General features: G+C 56.8%; 1 protein-coding gene and 1 pseudogene across 2 annotated transcripts in view; both read right to left on the bottom strand.

Annotated features, from left to right (window-relative positions):
* Positions 1–6,804, bottom strand: part of OLFM1 (olfactomedin 1) — a 35,681-nt gene extending 28,877 nt beyond the window's left edge. The window contains exons 1-2 of the mRNA XM_010372760.2: positions 6,326–6,804; positions 4,126–4,275 (exon numbers count right to left, since the gene is read on the bottom strand). Of these exons, the coding sequence (XP_010371062.1) occupies positions 4,126–4,275; positions 6,326–6,475 (300 nt within the window). The 5' untranslated portion in view covers positions 6,476–6,804. The remainder of the gene's footprint in view (positions 1–4,125; positions 4,276–6,325) is intronic.
* Positions 6,805–14,317: 7,513 nt separating this feature from the next.
* On the bottom strand, positions 14,318–19,098 carry LOC104669783 (annotated as a pseudogene). Its single transcript, XR_004054037.1, has 3 exons — positions 18,541–19,098; positions 16,996–17,531; positions 14,318–14,379 (listed from the first exon to the last, which is right to left on the bottom strand). The product of XR_004054037.1 is annotated as an uncharacterized LOC104669783 (transcript).
* Positions 19,099–19,433: the final 335 nt, after the last annotated feature.

Here is a 19,433-nt window from a genome sequence, read left to right on the forward strand (position 1 = left end):
CTGATGAATTGAGTTAAAACTGGCTGCAAACTATTCGGAAACAACAACGTCACTTTGTTGGCGCAATGTCTGCCTAGGAGTGAGCCACACAGCTATCCCCTCACAGCCTTCTGGACAGGATGCTCATGGAAGGAGTGACACTGGGTCTCATCCACATCTGTAACCCCTGCACAAAGTCCAGTAAATCTAGGGCACAGGGGTGGCCCCTGCAGCCACACGGCCGGAGGAAGCAACAATACAAATGGCAGTGCCAGTCCAGACCCCTCTCTCCATTCCCCTCCTGGCAAAATCCCCAGGAGCGAAGGCCCACAAGTGCCGAGGAGAAGCTGCTGAGCTCCTGTTGGCCTCGGTCAGGAGACCACACATAGTGCCACAGGCTTTTTGCTCCCCAGAGAAAGAAGGCTTTTAAAAGATTGCAAAGATTCGACTTTAGATTTAAAACACAAATTTGAAAGATACCAAGCTATGCAGCTACCTTAAAACCAAACAATTACTCTCCTACAGTTCTTCCAACCCTGAATGCACTTTCCTTTCTGGCCATGGACAAGGCACAGGCAAGGTTGGCCTCCAGCTGACAGTCAGTCCAGGACTGCAATCACCGGCCCATCTCCCCACCCTCAGGGAGGGCGTTCCTCTAAGCACAGCCCTTCCTCTGAAGCCCTTCCTTCATTTTCTTGCCTGCAGGATGTGCCTCTAAGAAGCCAACTAACTGGTGGGCTCAGGGTCACAGAGCTACGGGATGACAGTCTATCCCACACTTCACCCAACGCGGCAGCAGGCATTAAGAGGCGGGAGGGGGGCCAGCAACACGCAGAGACACACCTGGCCTCAAGATAACCAACAGCTAATAATGACCCATCCTTTCCCGTGTTCCAGGCACTGCACTGAGTCTGCTGTGTTATTTATCTCATTTGATCTTTACAAAACCCCGGGAGATGAATACTATTTTGAGTCCCATTTTACACATAGGGAGACCAAGGCTCAGAGAAGTTAAGCAACTTGCTTACTGTCGCACAGCCAGGAGGCCTGCCAGTTCAAGCTGGACTGGCTCCAAAGCCGACACTCTCAAACCCAGAGCCAAGTGCATCTTCAAAGAGAACGGAGCCCGTGCCCCACGCCTGCCACTATCCGTGTCCCTACAGTGCTCGACCCCAGCTGCGTGGAATTACCTGGTGAGGCTTCCAGGGCTATACATGTCTGGGCTCCCCACAGGGACCCCAGGGCAACAGAAATCAGAGACTCTGGGGGTGGGGCCTCACCAGGTGGGTTAAAGGTGAAGCCAGGCCACAGAAACACCGACAGACCTGGCTGGAATATGCTCAGCTGTGACCTAGCCCCATCCACAGGGCACATGGGCTGAGGTTTCTGGAGCATCCTGTCCTGCTTCTGCCCATGAAGAGAAGGCAAGAGAAGAAAAGAGAAAGAGGAAAGAAAGAAAATAGCACACAGGCCAGGGTGTGCGGGGGAGCTGAGGACGGAGCAGCCCTGCCTCCTGCTAAAATGCACAGTGCATTAAGGAGCGAGGGCCCTCTTTCACAGCAAATGGTTCATGCCCTCCGAAAATAGAGTGCCCGCCATGGTATCAAATGGGGTTTTAAATTTTTAAGCAGTAATGCTGTGGCACGCACAGGCGGGAAGGAATGTTCCAGGGCCTGCAGTCCCAGGGGCTCATGGAGCATTCTGGAATCCATTTCCCAACTCTCTGCTCTCCCGGCAAGTGCCGCCTCCCTGGGCTCAGGGTTCTGTTCTCCCCTCCTGACTCTCCCCAGCCCCCACAGCCCAGAGGCCCCTCCAAGTGCCACCTCCCCACTCTAAGCTTCTGAATAATTAAAGGCTCAATTAGGCTTTGATCTAGTTTGGTGTTAACAAATGTTGGTGGAATCTGTTAAATGCATCTTACTTTAATTCTTTTAAAATGATTTACTCAGGTGGCTAAAGAAAAAAAAATTCTATTTCTTCAAGGTGAGCGTGCCTTACGAACTAGGCCCATTGCTCTGGGTACCATGATGTAACCTTCCTCCCCAAGAAACAAGGGTCTTGTGGCCATTCCAGACAGGGACTGGGACACAGGAACAGGCAGTGACTCGGAGGTTTCAGGGCCTGTCAGAGCTGGGTGGGCGCTCGAAATCTCTAGCCCACCCTCTCCCTCTCCAAGAAAGGGCACTTGCTTTGTCCAGAGTTTCCTGAGGGTTTGTGGTTCAGCAGCAGGAATGTTAACCCAAGTCGGGGCAATGCTATCCTCTCACCAGGCTGCTCCCACCTTCCCCAGCGAGGTGGGCAGTGACAGCACCGTCTGTCCCCGCAGCATGGAGCCAGCCCTGAGTTACAGAGGCCCCCCCCACCCCTCACAGGCCTCCTGTCATACTCCTGAGCTGACGCCCATTCCAGAAAGTCCAAGGTCAATCTGCAGGAAGAATCGTGGCTTTACCGCTGTGTGTGTGAGAGTGTATGTGAGTGTGTGACTGTGTGAGTGTGTGAGTGTGTGTGACTGTGCGAGTGTGACTATGTGTGAGTGTGTGACTGAGTGTGAGTGTGACTATGTGTGAGTGTGACTGTGTCCGTGTGACTGTGTGTGTTAGTGTGTATGTGTGTGACTGTGTCTGTCACTATGTGAGTGTGTTAGTGTGTGTGTGACTGAGTGTGTGTGAGTGACTGTGTCTGTGAGTGTGACTATGTTAGTGTGTATGTGTGTGACTGAGTGTGAGACTGTGTGTGAGTGTGACTATGTGTGAGTGTGTTAGTGTGTATGTGTGTGTGACTGAGTGTGACTATGTGTGTGTGTATGTGTGACTGTGTGTGTGTGACTGTGTCTGTGAGTGTGACTATGTGTGAGTGTTAGTGTGTATATGTGTGTGACTGTGTCTGTGAGTGTGACTATGTGTGTGTGTATATGTGTGTGTGACTGTGTGTCTGTGAGTGTGACTGTGTGTGTGTTAGTGTGTATGTGTGTGTGACTGTGTATGTGTGTGTGTGTGGTGTGACCCCACTCCCTCAGGGTGGGAAAGTTCCCTGCCCACAGGCGCTACATGCAAATGCCCCTTTCTTCTGGGGAATCAATGGGTGAAAGAGAAAGGCCCACCATTCCTCCTTGTTCTCTTGGTAATTTTCCTAGGGGGCCCCCAGAACCTACACTAACCACAGAATACGGGGTCCTTGGGGGGAATGTGCCAAAAGGCCGGTGGGCGGTGCCCATCAGGAGAAGGCCCCCTGACTAAAGTGGGGAGTGGAGGAGACTGAACCAGGTGATGAGGTCAGCCATGTGGGTCTAGCGCCCACTTCCCTACTAATGGCTGTTTGGCTTGGGACAAATAAGTCCACCTCTTGGGAGCCAAATTTCCCCTTCTTGGAATGGAGTGAAAAATCCCACCAACTTCACATGGTTCTTCTCACAAAGACTAAGTGAAATAACAGATGCAAAATGTTATGCAAACGACACCCTGCTGTTCCCATGTGGGTTCTGAAGGTGACAATGTGGTCTGCTTTAGCCCCAGGAAGGCGTTCATGGTGAGGAGCACCTGTCCAGCCACTGGCCAGGTACAACCATTCAAGGGCAGAAAAAAGATCTTATCTCATAAAATCCAAATCGCCATGCATGCCTGGGCCCACAGGCGCTCTCCAAGGTAGCTGCTGAGTGACAGCCCCAGCCCTATGCACACAGATTATGACATCACTCAGAGATGAGCCTTGTGTCCCATCTCACCATGCCCACATGACTTCTCAGTGGACCCTGCAGTGACAGGGAGGCAGGTCTAGTCCTCTCTTCCTGGACCACCCGTGGAGGTCTCAATCCACCTGTCCATCCACCCACCCATTCATCCATCCATCCATCCACCCACCCACCCATCCATCCATCCATCCATCCACCCACCCACCCCCACCTATCCATCCATCCATCCATCCATCCATCCATCCATCCATCCATCCACCCACCCACCCCCACCCACCCATCCATCCATCCATCCACCCTTTCATTCATTCACAAATATTTTGAGTGGAGACAAGCCAGGAAAGAGCAGAAATGGGGCCTGCAAGCTAGCCAAGCCTTGGTGTTGGCGTGAGCACACAGGCATGTACACACACACACACACACACACACACACACACGCACACTCTGCGCAGACTCACCTTCTCCAGTAGCTGCCTCAGCTGTTTTGTGCGGGCATCCCGTGAACACATGGTCTGCTGTGGGGCGACCACTGTGCAGATACACCTGCCCTCGCTGTCCTGGGCAGAGCTGTACACCTGCCAGCTCTCCTCAGGGTTGGTGGGCAGCACCTGGAGAGGGGTGGGGCGGGGAGGGAGAGGGAAGGAAAAAAAGGGAGACCATGAGGTTGTGTATCAGAGCCAACAACCAGGGGCAAGTGTCCACATCCACCCCCGGGAAAAGGCATGAGGAAATGGTCCCAAGACATGTTTGACCCAAAGGGAAGAAAGGGTCCCTGGGAACAAAGAAGCACAGGTCTCCCGTTAGGGGACCCGGGGCTGGAAGGATGTCAAAGAGGCAAGACCTTTTACATTCCTAAAATTCAAGTTCAACTCAAGGAATGTCTGGAGTTTGTCATCTGGCCAAATTGATCTGCTGGGTGGATGGAAGGGGCAACTGGAGGCCACAGGCTGGACAAGGAGCAAGGCAGAAAAGCAAACGCTGGGTGGCTCGAAGTGGGCATGTATGTCAGAAACAGGATAGCCTTCCCGTAAGTCAAGCACGGGTGACTGGCACCACCAAGCCTCGCCCTGCCATTCCCTGACACTTGCAGAAGCAGCACCCACTGTAACAGACCCAGATCCAGCAGCTTATTTGCCCAGAGCTGTGATGAACCCCCAGCCGCGGCAACCTCCCTGCCGGCAGCGTGGCAAAGACTGACCCAAGAAAACACTAGGCTTCCAACTCCTTGTGGGCTCCATCCACGAGCCATTTGGTGAATGTTACCAAATTGCTGGTGACATGCTGTGCAGGGGTCACCCCCAACCTCAGTCCTGAGGTTTGCCCAAAGACCACCAAGAAACCGGAGCTGCCTATGTCTGGTCTAACCTCTCAGCCCAGCCCAGCCAGGTACCGGGGCAGGCACTCATGAGCCTCCACGCTCCACCCTGCTGCCGGCCCCACTGTCTCCAAGCACGCTCCCCTCCGGTGGCATCAGGTCATCTCTGCTATTTTTAGCATGAAGATGGGGAGGAGAAGTTGGGCGGGGAGAATCTATAGTAATCATATCTTTAATCTCATTCATTCCTAACCTGAGAAGATCAGGACCAGCAGGCCGGAACAAAGTCATCATGGAGGAATCGCCCTCCGATTCCTGAAGGAGCTGGGGGGGCGGCCTCAAGAGGGGTCTTAGGAGGGAGCCACACCACGGAGCCCTCTTCGCAGAGCACTGAACCTCTGGCAGCAAAAAGGGAGAGGGAGGGAGATTCACGTCCTTCACCTCTCCTTTCAGCCTAGAGGGGCAGTGGTCTGGGGTGCGCCTTCCCAGCAGCAGCCCCTTCCCCCGCGGCCCTCCGGGTGGCTGGTTTCAGCTCAGCCTTGCTCAGCCATCTAAGTCAGCTCTGCCCAGAAGCAGCCCTGGCCACGGTTCCCCTCCCGCTAGGCTCGAGAGGGAGAGGTGATTTCAGTTTCAGAGGCCAGGAGGGAGGGGTGCGCGCAGAAGACGAAGGCAAAGGCGAGGCAGTGAGCACCCAAGGGCAGGCTCCCAGGGGCCGCACCCAGCCCCTCGGCACCGTCCTCCCAGGGGAGGGAACAAACCCTCCTATGGACAGGGGAGGAAAGGGCGCCTTGGGACTTTGGGAACGAAGGCGCGGACAGGAGCTCCGGAGCCCACCGGCCGGGGCCCCACTCCCAGTCCGGTCGGGCCAGTCTGGCTTTTCCAAACTAGGGCGGGCTCAGAGTCCCCGCTGGGCCGAGCCCAGACTAGGGTCTAGCGGAGGCTCCACCCCTCACTCGCTGAGTGTGACCTTGGATAAGTCCCCAAGTCCCCAGCCTTAGTTTTCTAACCTTTTCAATGAGGGGCTCATGATTAGTGACCCAGGACTCCAAGCCTCCGAACCCCCACCAAGCTCCCCCGGCCCCGCGGCTAAGCGCCCAGGTGAAGGAAACGCCGCCCCGGGGGCGCGCGGGCGGAGATCGAGTGGTCCAGGCTGGGGGATTGGGGAGCAGGGTCACCACCGCTGCGCCGGCCCGCGACCCCTGCCCTTGCCCGCCCTGTTCCCTGCCACCTCCCTGGACGACTCGGGTCCCGCGCGGCGCCCGCCCAGCCCCTGGCTCCGGACTGAGGAGGGGAGGAGGAGGAGGAGGAGGGGCCGCGCCAAGGCGGCCGGCGGGCGCACTTACGCCGGTGCTGCGGTCCAGCGTCCCGCCGCCGGCCGCCGAGAGCTTGGTGGTGTTGAGGCCCACCAGCGAGGGCAGCGTCTGGGACATCCAGTTGGTGATCATGGCCATGGTGCTCAGCACGACCCCGATCTTGAGCAGCGGCACCGACATCGCGCCTCGAGCTGCCTCCAGCGCCCGCTCCAAGCTGGCGCTGGCTCCCGCGCCCGGGCGGCCTTCAGGCGGCGGGCACCGCGGCGGGCAGGGGCGCCCGGCTGTGTCCCCGCGCCCCCTCGGCCCGCCGCCGCCCGCCCGCCGCCGCCGCCGCCCCGCGCGCCCCGGCCATCGCCGCGCCTTCCCCGGGCGCCAGGGAGGGTGGCCAGGCGGCCTCTGCCTGCCGCGCTCCGCGCCCCGCGCTGCCCGCCCCGCGCCTCGCCTTGCCCGGCTGCGTCCCTCCGGGATCCTCAGCCGCCACCGGGAAGCGCCGTCTGGCTCTGAGCGCTGCGCGGGCTGCGCGCGGGGGCCGCGGCCAGGAGGCGGGGCTCGGCCGGGCGGGGCCGACGCAATCCGCCCAGGAAATGGGTGGATTTTTCCTCTTGCTCGGCTCCCCGCCGCCCCCTGGCGGCCGGCAGCGAGATCTGCAAACTCCAGTCCGCCCAGGAGTTGGGATCAGGGTGTCATGAGGAGACGGACGCACCACCATCCCTAGATCATAAAATACTCGGCGGCGGCGCGGGGACCCCAGCTGGGGCACGGCCCGCGGCCCTCCTGTCCCGGGGCTTCTCCCATCCTCACGCCTAGGCACCCCTCTCCGATCCCCGCAGAGGGACCTCTTTGGGGCAAATGTTGCCCGCAGAGAGACGGACACATCCTGCCTCCTGGGGCCCTTTTCCGCGGTGATTCGAGGGTCCCAGCCAGCCTGGGCCCTCGCCTGAAATCCAGCAGGCAGGGTCGGTTCCGAAAAGCAGCCAGACTCTCGAAGGCCTCCAGCGCCAGGGGGGCGTCGGGGTATTGGTGCAGAGTTAAAGGCGCGCCTGCGAACCCTGGGCAGCCGCGGTGCCCTAAGACCTTGCTTGGGAGGAAGGGAGCCAACCGGCACCCCTGGCACCGGCACAGCAGGGCGGGGGCTGGGGTGGTCCGCTGTGGCCCGCGGTGCGCAGGGAGGGGCCTGGGAGGGCGCACACCGGGCAGGAGCTGCATAAGGTCTGGGGGTCAGACCTGGGCCTCAGGAGCTGAAGGGGCCACGCCCATGAGCGTGGTGTTGGGGAGGTGGGGGTGGGGGGCTGGGACTGGGGTCTGTGGTGGAGGGGCGTGGGTTGGGGGGTGTCCTCACTGGCTCAGGGGTGGCGCTTGAGTCCTGGCGCCCAGGCCCAGCGGCAGGGCAAGTGGCGCAAGCTGCCCCTCTTCCCGGCTCTCTGCCGGCGACGGCGGCAGGACTCACGCGTGTCAGTCCCACCCGAAGCGCAGGCCTGACTGGGTCAAACGAGTTAATAGGGCTTTTGCATTTGCAGAAGGCTTCTAATCGGAGATGAAAGCCGCTTCCTCCGGAGCCTTCCATTAAGCTTTCCCAGCCATTTGGGGAGGAAAGCATCCCCCAGCTCACTCACTACACTCTTCTCTGCCTGGGTGAAAATTAATCTCCCTTCCTGGATGGGATCTGAAAGACGGACGCCGGACCGGAAGGAGCGCGCCTCCCTGGCGCCCGCCTGAGAGCAACAACGCCTTCCTGGGGCTTTTCTCTCTGTGCGCGCAGTCCTCGGCTGTAGAGACTTCAGCTGCAGCCAAGATGATCCTGGCCTGAGTGCTGGGTGTGAGACCCGCTAGTTAAATGAGCCCCTCAGATCTGCTTTTCTGATGAATGCTGTAATCCCAGGCAGCCGGGCTGGGTCGGATGCCAGGAAATTCCAACTGTTGGGGAAGGGCGCCATCTCCCAGTGTAAGCTGGGACTGCAGGTCCGGCTCACAGACTGGGCCCCGGCCGAGACGCAAGTCCCGTTGGGCTGGCTCCGCCCCGCTCCTCTGGCCATGCACGTTTAACACCGATTCAAGGCCACAAGCTGCGTCTGTCCAGATCACTCACGCCGCTTCCCACTGCGGAAGGACAAGGACCACTTGTTCTGTGAGAACAACTTCAAATGCAACCCAATCCCATCCACAAAACTCTCAGGCCATCTCAGAAGCCATAGACATTTAACGAAAGTACAAGATTAACCTGCACCTGAGCCGCTCTAACCTGCACCTGAGCGCCTCCAACCCGCACCTGAGCGGCTCCAACCCGCACCTGAGCGGCTCCAACCTGCACCTGCTCCAAACTGTCCCATCCAGTTTCTGAAACCTGTGATTCAGTGGGCGTAATCGTTTTGAAAGCGTCGTCAGATAAGGCTTGAGTAAGTGTAATTTGATTTAGAAGGCCATGGAGCATTCCAGAAGGAAACTATGGATTGTTGAAGAATGAAGGCATTTGGATTAGAGGATCCACGGCCCCAGCCAATACCTAAAGAGGACTTTCAATCCCAATTTCTTCACGACTTCTCTTAAAGCAAGGTCTCATTACACCTGCAGCTCTGAACAATCATACGAATACTGATGGGGCGGGTGCTGCACCCCAGATGGCACTAGGGCTTTGCCATGCCTGGCACCCACCCAATCCTTACTGAAGTGCATGGTGTGGTGGTATTGACTCCACTGTATAGATGAGAAGTCTCAGGCCTAGAAAGATGACAAGACCTGTCCAAGGTCATATGGAGACAGCCTATTTCCAGGGCTAAGCCCATACACATGGTAGCATCCTTGTCTCGTAAATGTCATGGCCATAGTTAAATCTCATGAGCCCCAGAAGTGGCGTGAGCTGCATGGCATGAGCTGCATGGCCACAGAAGCCCTGGCCGTCTGCACAGTTCCATGAACCACAGAGGCGCCAGAAGACATTTCGTGGGCCCTTGCCTTCCACGCTCATGGGAAGGACAGGAGGCTGCCCACCCCTTTCTGAGTCCTGGCAGGAGCCTGCACCAGCTTCCCTGTCATGACAGGTTAGACCAGCCAGGTCTCTGTCCTCATGCCAGCCCCTTACAGGTCTTGACCTTGGTGGACTCTGTATAAATTCATCGCCACACATAAAAACAAGCATACCCCCTCCACATCCCCCGGCTTCACGGCTCAGAAGATGCACGTGTGAGAGGGTGCTCCTGCCCAGCTTGCTATAGACCTTACAAGAGGCGGACACACGTGGGCTGTTGGAGAATCACCTCGGGAAGCCCTAGGACAGCCACATGGTGAGCTGGGAGGACAAAGATGACACCGATGCCCACAGTCAGAATAGTGAGGTCCACAGGATGCAAACCTACTCAGGAGTGGCCGCTTGGTGGGAAGCAGATCTCTGGGCCACTTCCCGATGCTCCTTGGCAAAGGATGCCCTCAAGGGACAAAGTTTGGAAGCCTAGTTGCTGTTTAAAAATGCGCATACTGTCCTCAGGCTATTGGCAAATACCTTGAAGGGAAACAAGGGGAGGGGAGGAAGAAAGGGAGGGAGAAGGGAAGAAGAAGAGAGAGACAGAGACAGAGAGAAGACAGATAGGAAGACAAAGAAATGGAGAGAGAGACAGAGAGAGAGGAGAGAGAAGAGAGAGGAGAGATAATAGAGACAGAGAGGTGAGGGAGAGAAAAGAGACAGAGGGAGAGAGGAGAGACAGAGAGAGAGAAGAGAGAGAGAGAGAGAGAGACAGAGAGAGAGAGAGAGAGGAAAGACAGGGGTCCCACATGGAACCACCCCTACTTTTTCTACACTGTATGTACCTTTTTCATTCCCTTTCTGTGCTGGAACATTCCTAGAGCAAGGAAAGGACCTGGCCTCAAGCCAGGCAGCAGGGGAGGAACCACGGGTCCCCTGAGCACTCCCTCTTGGCAGCCACAGAAGACTAGCATGGGTCTTCTGAGCCAAGTGTCCCCCGCACTCCCCTCCTCCTAGGCCTCTGGGTTCACACATGGGTGGAGGTGTAACTGCTCCTCACCCCCTTCCCTGGAGAGGATTTCCATCCTGGCCCGGCTCCCTGTGCCTGGCAGCACCTCCCATAAGCCAACAGTCTCCCAAACGCCACCTGCATCAGGCGTGGCTGTGTGACCTGCAGCTTTGGCTAGGGGGGGCAGAATGGCTAAGGGTCACAACTGAGCAGCTTTCAGAGTCAAATGTCTCAGCCACGCCCTGGCTCTCTGCCTCTGTCATGAGGGAAACAGGCCCAGAGAGGGCCCCTCCCTCGCCCAGGGCCCTCGAATGAGAGGACATGTGAGCCAGAGGTGCCCCCGGGTAGCCGTGCCCTATGCACGCCGTTGCCATCAGGAGCCACTGTGCTTGGGGTTTGTGAGCACAGCTAGCCTGAGCTGCTGACCCAGGAGATTCAGCTTCCTCCGAGGCATCGTCCTCCTTTTCCCTCCGTGTCAGCTGTTCAAGTCCCCCAGTGACAGTGATGGGGAGCCACTTTCCCTGGGGAGAGCACCCCACAGACCCTTGGCTGTCGCTGGAGGACGTTTCTTCCATTCAGCAGTCGGCCTCGTGTCCAGCTTTTCAGTCCTAGTCCCTTGTCCATCCAGAGAGCTGACTTATCCACGGCCCCTGTTCCCCCAGACCCCTCCTGCACCCTCTGCGCTCTCCCTGGCAGGTTCCACACCTCTTTCATGGATATCGTCTCAGCCTGGCCACAGCCAGGCCATGGGAAGTCAAAGCCGTGTATTCCCTTAGTTGCCGAATAGAAAAGAGGCCAATTCTGGGAGTGGTACTTTGAAGAACAGGGACAAGATAATTCAGCAGACACATCACCCTCTGGGCTGAATGCACATTTTTCAGGGACCCCACAAACATGATCATTTCCTACTTCGCAGGTGAGGAAACTCTCACCGTAACTAATTGGGAAAGGCAGCCTGGTTTCTATGGACTCAGTCACTGATCCTGACATGAATTCAAAGGTGACATCGTGATGAGAAACATCAGAGTCAGTCCCAGGGTCCAGCTGGGAATGTGGAAAATGCCCCAGGTGGCACCATTTGCTTACAGCCAAGGATTTGGTGCTGCCAGATTCCAAGCAAAGTTCTTTGCATCCAGATGACACCCAGTCTCTGCACAGGAGGCTCCCGGGCACTGCTGTCAGAGACTGTGGAGCCTGGATTCGGCCTCGGAAACTTTCTTAGCCACCTCTCCCCAAGACTGCTGCAGCCCCTGGGGGAATCTCCTGTTTCATCATCCTTTGTATTGCTGATGGAACAAAGCATCCCTGCATCTGTCAATGCCCCTCACCTGCTGTCTCTCACAGCTGCCTCAGTCTGTGCATCTGGGGGACAAGAGGCTGAGGCTAAGTGGCCTGGGAACAGAAACCTGTGTGTGCATATTGGGGGCTAGGAAGGGGGCTGGGCAGGGGCTCAAGGACTCAAGCTGACAGCCAAATTGTTGGCAAATGGCTGGCTCCCCATTTCTGAGTCCCGCTGCACTGTCTACAAACCACACCCTTCAGTCATAGAGTCAAGTTATTTACGATACACTGATGTTCTTTCTTTGACTCTCAGGCCCACGAAGCATCAGCAGAAGCAAGTGGGGGAGACTTTCTTTTCAGCACCACTCAGGAGAGCCATTTTGTATGGTAAGGAAATCCCCGCGGCAGGGTCTAAACTCCCCAAGGACAACTTATATACCTAAAACCACTAGATGGAATGGAACCACTTTAGGGACAGCCCAAAGTGAGGCTGTGAACTGCTGATCTGAATGTGGGCAAGGGCTGGGGAGCCGGCCTCATTCCCATCTCCCCCTTACACTCTTCCATCTCAACTCTTCATGGCTGCACACTCTCCAATCAGATTTTAACTGTCATTGAACTGTGCATAAGGAATATACGGGCCAGATCCCTGCTGCCGGTATGTCTTCTTGGGGCAAGCAGGTCGGCTAAGGCACATCTAAACACTGCAGCTGCCATCACCAGCTGGAGCCCAGGCAGGGGCGTGAGCTTTGATGTGAGCACAGAAGAAGCAGGCACAGGAAACCTTCTCCAGGTGAGCAGCCACACATGAGGACGGGTCAGTGCAAACGCGGCAGATTCTCTCCATGGCGGCCCCTCCAGCCACCTCGTGCAAAGCATGCCAAGTGCAACAAAGGGTGTCACCAGACCCGTGGGCATGTCGGGCGGTTTACAGCCTCATCCAGAGGCCACCTTATCTCAGGACCTGTAGGTCCTATTTCTTACTTCTTGGTCTCGAACTCCTGACCTCAAGTGATCCACCCGCCTCGGCCTCCGGAAGTGCTGGGATTACAGGCATGAGCCACTGTGCCTGGCCCCTAATTCTTACTTCTTGGATCTCAAGTTGTCATACACATGCTGGGACATTTGAAGGGCACAGGGCTGCCTATGTAACCCCTAACCTTATGCCCCAGAGAACTGAGGCGGTCAAGCAGGCACTCCTAGATGCACTCTCGTCTCCAAGGAGTGGACGGGCCTGCTGGGGTGGACGGGCCTGCTGGGGTGGACGGGGCTGCTGGGGTCTTTGATCCTCAGGGGTTGCAAGGAAACCACAAGTGGATCCCCTCCTTCTTGCCCTGCTTTCTCCTTCAAAAGCCCATTTTCAAGGTCAGCAGCCAGCAGCGCACATGTCCACATGGTCGGAAAGGCACAGCTGATGGGCTCTGCAGTGCATTCCCCAGAGGTCGGCGACTGGGCGGCAGCACTGGCACTTCCTTTACACTGGTGCTCGGTGACACTGCACTGTTTTTCGACTTTGCGTTTTCTTTCTGTCTTAGCAAACACCAGAACTCAGGTTTCTCAGGCATCAGACAGACCTAGAGCTCCATCTGGGGCCATCACTTACGTGCTGGGTGGCTGGGCAGGCGGCTTTACCTCCCCACACCTGTGCGTCCTCAGGTCAAGAATGAGGACAACTGCGCAGGATTGCTGGGACTGCCCCAACGTGATAAAGTTTACTCCTAACACGCGGTATCAGTCCTCGCCACTGGTGGGATTCCTGGGGCTTTAACTCTGGGTAGGCTCCAGTTTCTTATATTATTTATCTTATATAGTATATTATTTATTATTGTTATTATTTATAATATTTAGATTATTATTTTAATAATCTACAAACCTCAGAGGTGTGCATTTTTACTTTCTGATCTCTCTTCCCCTCCCCTCAGTCGCCCTGCGGTGCCAGTCGGGACAGCGCTAAGGTTTCCGAGCGTGCAGGGCATCCAGGATGCATCTTTCAGAGCTAAAAATTGGCTGCTTGCCCCGTCAGTCCGGTTAGTGGTTGCCATGTATCTAATTCAGTTTAGCTAGTAATTAGTTTTGTATTACTTTACACGGTGATGTTAATACTGATTACAGGGCCTGATAACTTTAGTAATAAATACAACCCCAGGCAGGAAATTACCTTTCTTCTGATTGGGGAAGGTTGAAGTCAGTGGAATGAGAAGCAAATTACTTTAGGAGACGGAGCAGCTGCCTCATGGGCAGGATTGACAGCTCAGCGCCCCTGATGTTAGGAGCCTATCCACCGAGGGAGGCAGCCCAGGAATGGGAAAGGGGAGCATGCCTCGCTCCCTCTGTGTGCCCAGAAGCATCGCCAGCCCCGGAGGCCACGGCCAACTTCGATGCAAAGACTGAATGAATTCCACATATTCTGAAGTAATTGGTTTAGGAAAAGAGCCAATTCCACCTGAACTCTTCCCTCTACCCCTGCACTCCACCCCCTTCTACAAACACTGTATCCTCCCAGCATGTCTAGGACAGAGGGGGGCAGAGAAGCTGGAGGGGAGGGCCTGGCAGGGGGACAAGACAGGTCATCCGGACCACCTGGTCCAAGCTTAGGTTTCAGCAGAAAAAGCGGTTAGCCGTTTCTACTTGTTTGATTTGCTCAGGGGAGTGAAGTGAGGTCTTCAGCTCTAGAATGAGCTAAACGGGGGGATGAGGTACAGACTCAGAGGGATGGGCCTCACTGGGGTTCTGAAAGGCTAAGTCAGCATCGCATCCCTGGTCTTCTCATCTGCCCTGTTCACACCAACTCATGACTCCCCACGTGCAGTCCAGGGTCTGCCCACTTCTCAATGCAGGCACCTAGACCGGCAAACAGCTGGCCCAACTCTGAGACCCAGCATACAGTAGCCACTCAATAAAGCCTGAAGACAAACAGTCACAGTGACGGTTGCCACTCAAGCCTGTTCTGTGTTCACTGACAGCTTGAACTCCACCGGGGGCATCCAGGGGCGTCATGTTGTAGGAAAGGCCAGGCCCAGCCTGGGGATGCATGGCTAATGAGGAGAGCTCCGTTTCCATCTTCAAACACTTCAAATACCCTCAACCCACATGGATTGAGCATTGGATGCAAGAGTCAGGGTTTCCAGGCCCTTCTTCCTGCTACAACCTCTGTCTGCAGCCGTTTCTCTCTTCTCCTTCTTCTTCTTCATCATTGTCTTCTTCTTCAGACAGAGTCTCGTGCTGTTGCCCAAGCTGGAGTGCAGTGGTGTAATCTCGGTTCACTGCAACCTCCGCCTCCTGGGTTCAAGTGAGTCTCCTCCCTCAGTCTCCTAAGTAGCTGGGATTATAGGCGTCTGCCCCCACGCCCAGCTAATTTTTTGTATTTTTAGTAGAGATGGGGTTTCATCATGTTGGCCAGGCTAGTTTTGAACTCCTGATCTCAAGTGATCAAAGTGCTGGCATTAAAGACGTGAGCCACCACACCCGGCCTCTGTCCTCTTCTTCTTTTCCCGGGCTCACTAGTGGACCCAGGTGCAACCTTGGACCCAGATCAAACATCCTCCTTCGCCAGAGCTTCCTCCGGCTCCCAAAACAGAACTCACTCCCCAACTCCTACCCAGAGCACTCGGCGCAGACACTTCTTGTGCCACTGAAACACATGATTATGGCAGAGCCTGGGGTCTTCCCTCAAAGCATGCCAGCCCCAGGTGCCAAGCGGCAAGGGTTTGGCTCACTCACCATTGCAAGCCCAGAATTGACCGAGTTAAATCCAACCAGCTGGTATTCAGGAAAGGCTTGTTTAAGGAGAGGATGAGTAAGCCAATGAAAGAATGGGGTTGGGGGTCTGTAGCAGGAAGGGATCTTACTCGAGAATCATCTTGTTTAATCCTCCTTGTGAAACAAGGAAGGTCAGGCTCAGAGGGGTAAAAGGGCCTTTCTCAAGGTCATGTAGCCAATGTCTGGTGGGATCGGGGTGAGAGTGAGGCCATCTGGGTCCAAGGTTGTTGCTACAAAGATTCCCAGCCCCTTTTACCCTATTACGTACAAAAAACATGCTTCACTCTGAAAGGAAGCTTGGGGGGTGTGGAGGTGGGAGCCCAGGGAGCCCCTGCCCTGCCCCACCTTCCCCAAGGCCCAGAGATCAACGCCTCGATACCCTGCCCGGGAAGCTCAGTACGATGCCACTTTACCCTCCTTCTTTAAGAGCATGAAATACCAGCCTTTTATTGAAAACCACAGAGCAAGACCATGTAAACTGTCTTTCTGTCTGAGGACAAAGTTCACCTGGCCCCCACAGCCTTGCATGTTGTAGGCCATCCATCAACGGTTGGCGTTTGATGGAGTGTCTCATCGTAAGCAAGCTGTCGGGAGAACAGATGGCCCGGCCATGTGCTCCACTCCCCCTGCCTGCCCGCCTGAATCCTCCAGGCAGCATGTATTAAGTGCAGGTAGGATCCAGGCATTTCTGACATCTTCTCATGTCGACGTATGCTCATTTAGAAGCACAGTAGCCCTAGAATCGCATGTCCATCCCTTGGGCGGAGTTAAAAGCAAGGATGGGGCTGCGGGGAGCAATTTACCTACAGTGGAAGCAGGAGGCAGACACCAGGCAGCTCCAGCACCCTTTCCTGAAGCCCAGACACGTTTCTTCACTCACTCACAAATGTGAACAGCATTGTTCAAGGAACCCACAACGCACAACTTTGGAATCAAGAAAGTAAGATGCTTGGGGATGGATGTCCCCAAGTAGCTCTTGGAATCAGAGCAGGCTGGTCCTGCACCCACACCCACTCCCGACCCCAGGTGCCACCTTAGAGGTCAAAGATGAAAGTCACCTGGCATAACCCCAGTGGGGCCCACCCAGGCGGGGGCCAGGGTAGCCAGGCTCTCAGGTGCTGGTGCTGAGCCAGCCACTCTCCACCACCTTCAGAGATTTGAAATGATTTCACCTGCTGAGCCTTTTCTCCAAAATCCCACCACATTAGGGATAATTGGCCTCCAATGCAAGATTCCGAAAGCACAATTATCAGAAGCCAGCCCAGGGAAGGTAGAGTTGTATGGTGAGGGTGGGACGTGCCTCCTGGCTGAGTCGAGGGACACATTCCCCTGAGACAGCCTGTGGCTCAGCTTCAGAGAAAGGCACCTCCCAGGCCAGCAAAGAAAACAACAGCACTTCCCTTCCTGACCCGGGAGGCTGCCGGCTGGCGGAGCTGACCAGGGTCCTGAAGGTGGCTGGCTGGGCCCTGACACCAAGGTCTGAGGATACAGGGGTGTGCACAGGGGCTGGCTGGGGTTCGGATGTCCAGGACCCTTTGTGTGGATGGACAAATACTTACACCACTGAGATAAAGCTTCTAATTGAAGTTGAACCAAAAGTTTCTCCCCAGAACAGGGAATCTTTAAAAAGACACAAAGAGGAGAACTTATGGAGAAAAAGCATCTTTTGGCCTGGGCATGGAGGCTTAAGGGTGCCACTAAGGCTTGGAGGGCCCTTGGGTGTGGCCTTGTCCAGGACCACCCAGAACCAGCCATCTCTTTGCCAAGGTGTCTTGATAAGACACAAGCACAGCCCTTTGTAGGGCAGCTTGCCACTAATCGGGACCTGGTTGCTCTTCTCTGCAGGTATCTGCTCCCCTCTGTGTGCATGTGTGTGTGTGTGTGTGTGTGTGCACGTGAATGAACGCACCTGTCCAGCCACAGTGCACAACCACCACCCCTCCACCAGGCCTTCCTGTGGCCAAGAAAACTTCTCTCCTAGAGGCCGCACAGAACCTCTCCAGGGGGGACTGGCCGATCGTCTGGGCAGCACCAGGAGAGGGACTCTGAGGGTAAACGGGACGACGTAACCCCACAGCTGGATTGGGATTTGGACTGAACATTCTGGGCAGATCCAGGGAGCCAGTGAGGGCTTCCAGGCAAAACAAGGGAAGCTCATTCAGTATCTTCTCTCCTGTGGTCTTCCTCTCACTCTCTGGCCCTCCCATCTCCTCTCCTTTGTTTCCTCTTTTATTCTGAGGGAGAGGGAGGCAGGGAGGAAGGAAAGGAGGGTCAGGTGCAGCTGGGGCTTGGGGCCAAGGTGCTAGCTGCCCATCACTTCCTGGTCTTGCCACTCCAAAGGGCCAGAGTCTCCCGGTTCAGAGCATGGCACAGTGGTATCATTGAAAGGGCATTTTAATGTCACTCCCAAGTAGCCCGGCTCCGGAGGCTGGCAGGCTCTTCCCAGCACCATGGTGCCAAAGCAGCCCTCCCAGTTCGGCGCTCACAGACAGCCCTTCTCCTCCCCCAAGACTTGCCAGCTCCAAGATGCATCTTTAAAATGGAGAATACCAAGCAGAGACCTTTCTCTATTGATACATTGTTCAGGGGACAACGAGCCCGTTAGAAATGCCCAGGATCCCCACACCAGCACACCACAGGGCTTTTCACTCACCTCCTGCCAGGCATGTGGCCACAGCCCCCCAAGCCCTACACATTAAGCCAACAATGCACCCAGCTGGCCGGTACGCTGGCTGCCCTTCCCAGTCTCAGCGGCACAATCCCCACAGCCTCTTTCCCGAGCCCCCAAGGGCAGCGTTATGCCCAAAGGGAGGATGTGCCACTCAGGGGTGTGTGTTGGGGGTAGGACTAAGGTCCTGCCACCTCCAAAAATGCCTGGGGACTTGGCTATCCGGTTCTCATTCTTCCCCCTCCAGATGACAATAGCAGCCAAAGACCCCCTCGTGCTGCCCTTCGAACTTCTCAGCAGGGAGCAGGGGGCAGCGGAGTCCTAGGAAAAAGGGGGCAGCTGTCAGCCCTGCTGGGCCAGGACTGGAGGAGCATCGTCTCGGGTCAGCCTGCACCCCTCCCTCCCACCCAGGTCCGGCCCAGCACCCTGGCCTCTCCCCAACCCCGGCGCTTCGGGCGCCCAGGCCAGGGGCGCGGGGCGGCGTGGAGCCGGAGCCGTTCCCGGACTTTGTGGGGCTCCCGGGGGGGCCGGGCCGGTCGCCTGGCAGGGAGGAAAATGGCGTTGGATGCACGTACTTGAGTGAGTTCAGTGCCCATCAGGATGAGGAAGAGGAGGCTGAGGAGCTTCCGGGCCGGGTGCATGTCTCGCTGCCACCTCCAACGACCTGGCATGCAGGGCCCTGGGTGCTGGCCGGCCGGCGGCTGCGTGGACGCGGACGCGCTCCGGCTCTGGCCCCGGCTCCGCGGGCTCCGGCGGCGGCGCCTGGCTCGTGTCCCGGCGCCTGGATTCAGCACCCGGAGCGGGCGGCGCGCGGGCTCTGCTGCGCGAAGCCTCCGCTCTGCATATTTATCGCGTCCCGGTTCCGGCGCGTCTGCCTCCGGGCAGGGCTGGGCAGGGCTGGGCTGGGCGGGAGCTGCGCCCTCCTCTCTCCTCGCCTCCTAATGGCTCCCCCGCGCGCCTGGCATTGGCGGAGAGAGGCGCGCCCTGCGGAGCACGAACGCGCGCTGGGCTGCGGCGGGTGCCAAAAGTTTGCTCGGAAGGGGCGGGGGCGAGGGTGGCGCAGAGGGACCCGCGCGCCTTGCTCTCTCCCGGGGAGGAGGGAGGGCGGCAGCCGGCGGGGAAGCAGGCTGGGACAGGATGTGACATCAAAAAGGCGGGGGAAATCGAACTGAGATAGAGAACTCCATCCTGGCCGGCCTGAGCCCTCGCAGGCTTCAGGTCCCGGAATGGGGACGGAGGGGTTGCCTGCGCTGGGGACCTGGGCCCCTGGACAGGGAGTGGGCCGAAGATTGGGGAAGGGGAATGACAACGGGGGATGGGAGGGATGGGATGTTAAGTCTTGATGTCTACGGAGTGACAGGAGATAAAAGCTGAATGGGTCCTTAGAAGTCACCCTTCAATGAGGTGAGCTGAAGCTGAGTCAGGAAGGATGTTTCCAAGAGGAGCGTTCAGGGAGGAAGCCAGGGTT

The sequence above is a fragment of the Rhinopithecus roxellana genome, chromosome 16 (assembly GCF_007565055.1).
Source record: "Rhinopithecus roxellana isolate Shanxi Qingling chromosome 16, ASM756505v1, whole genome shotgun sequence".
Classification (NCBI taxonomy): domain Eukaryota; kingdom Metazoa; phylum Chordata; class Mammalia; order Primates; family Cercopithecidae; genus Rhinopithecus; species Rhinopithecus roxellana.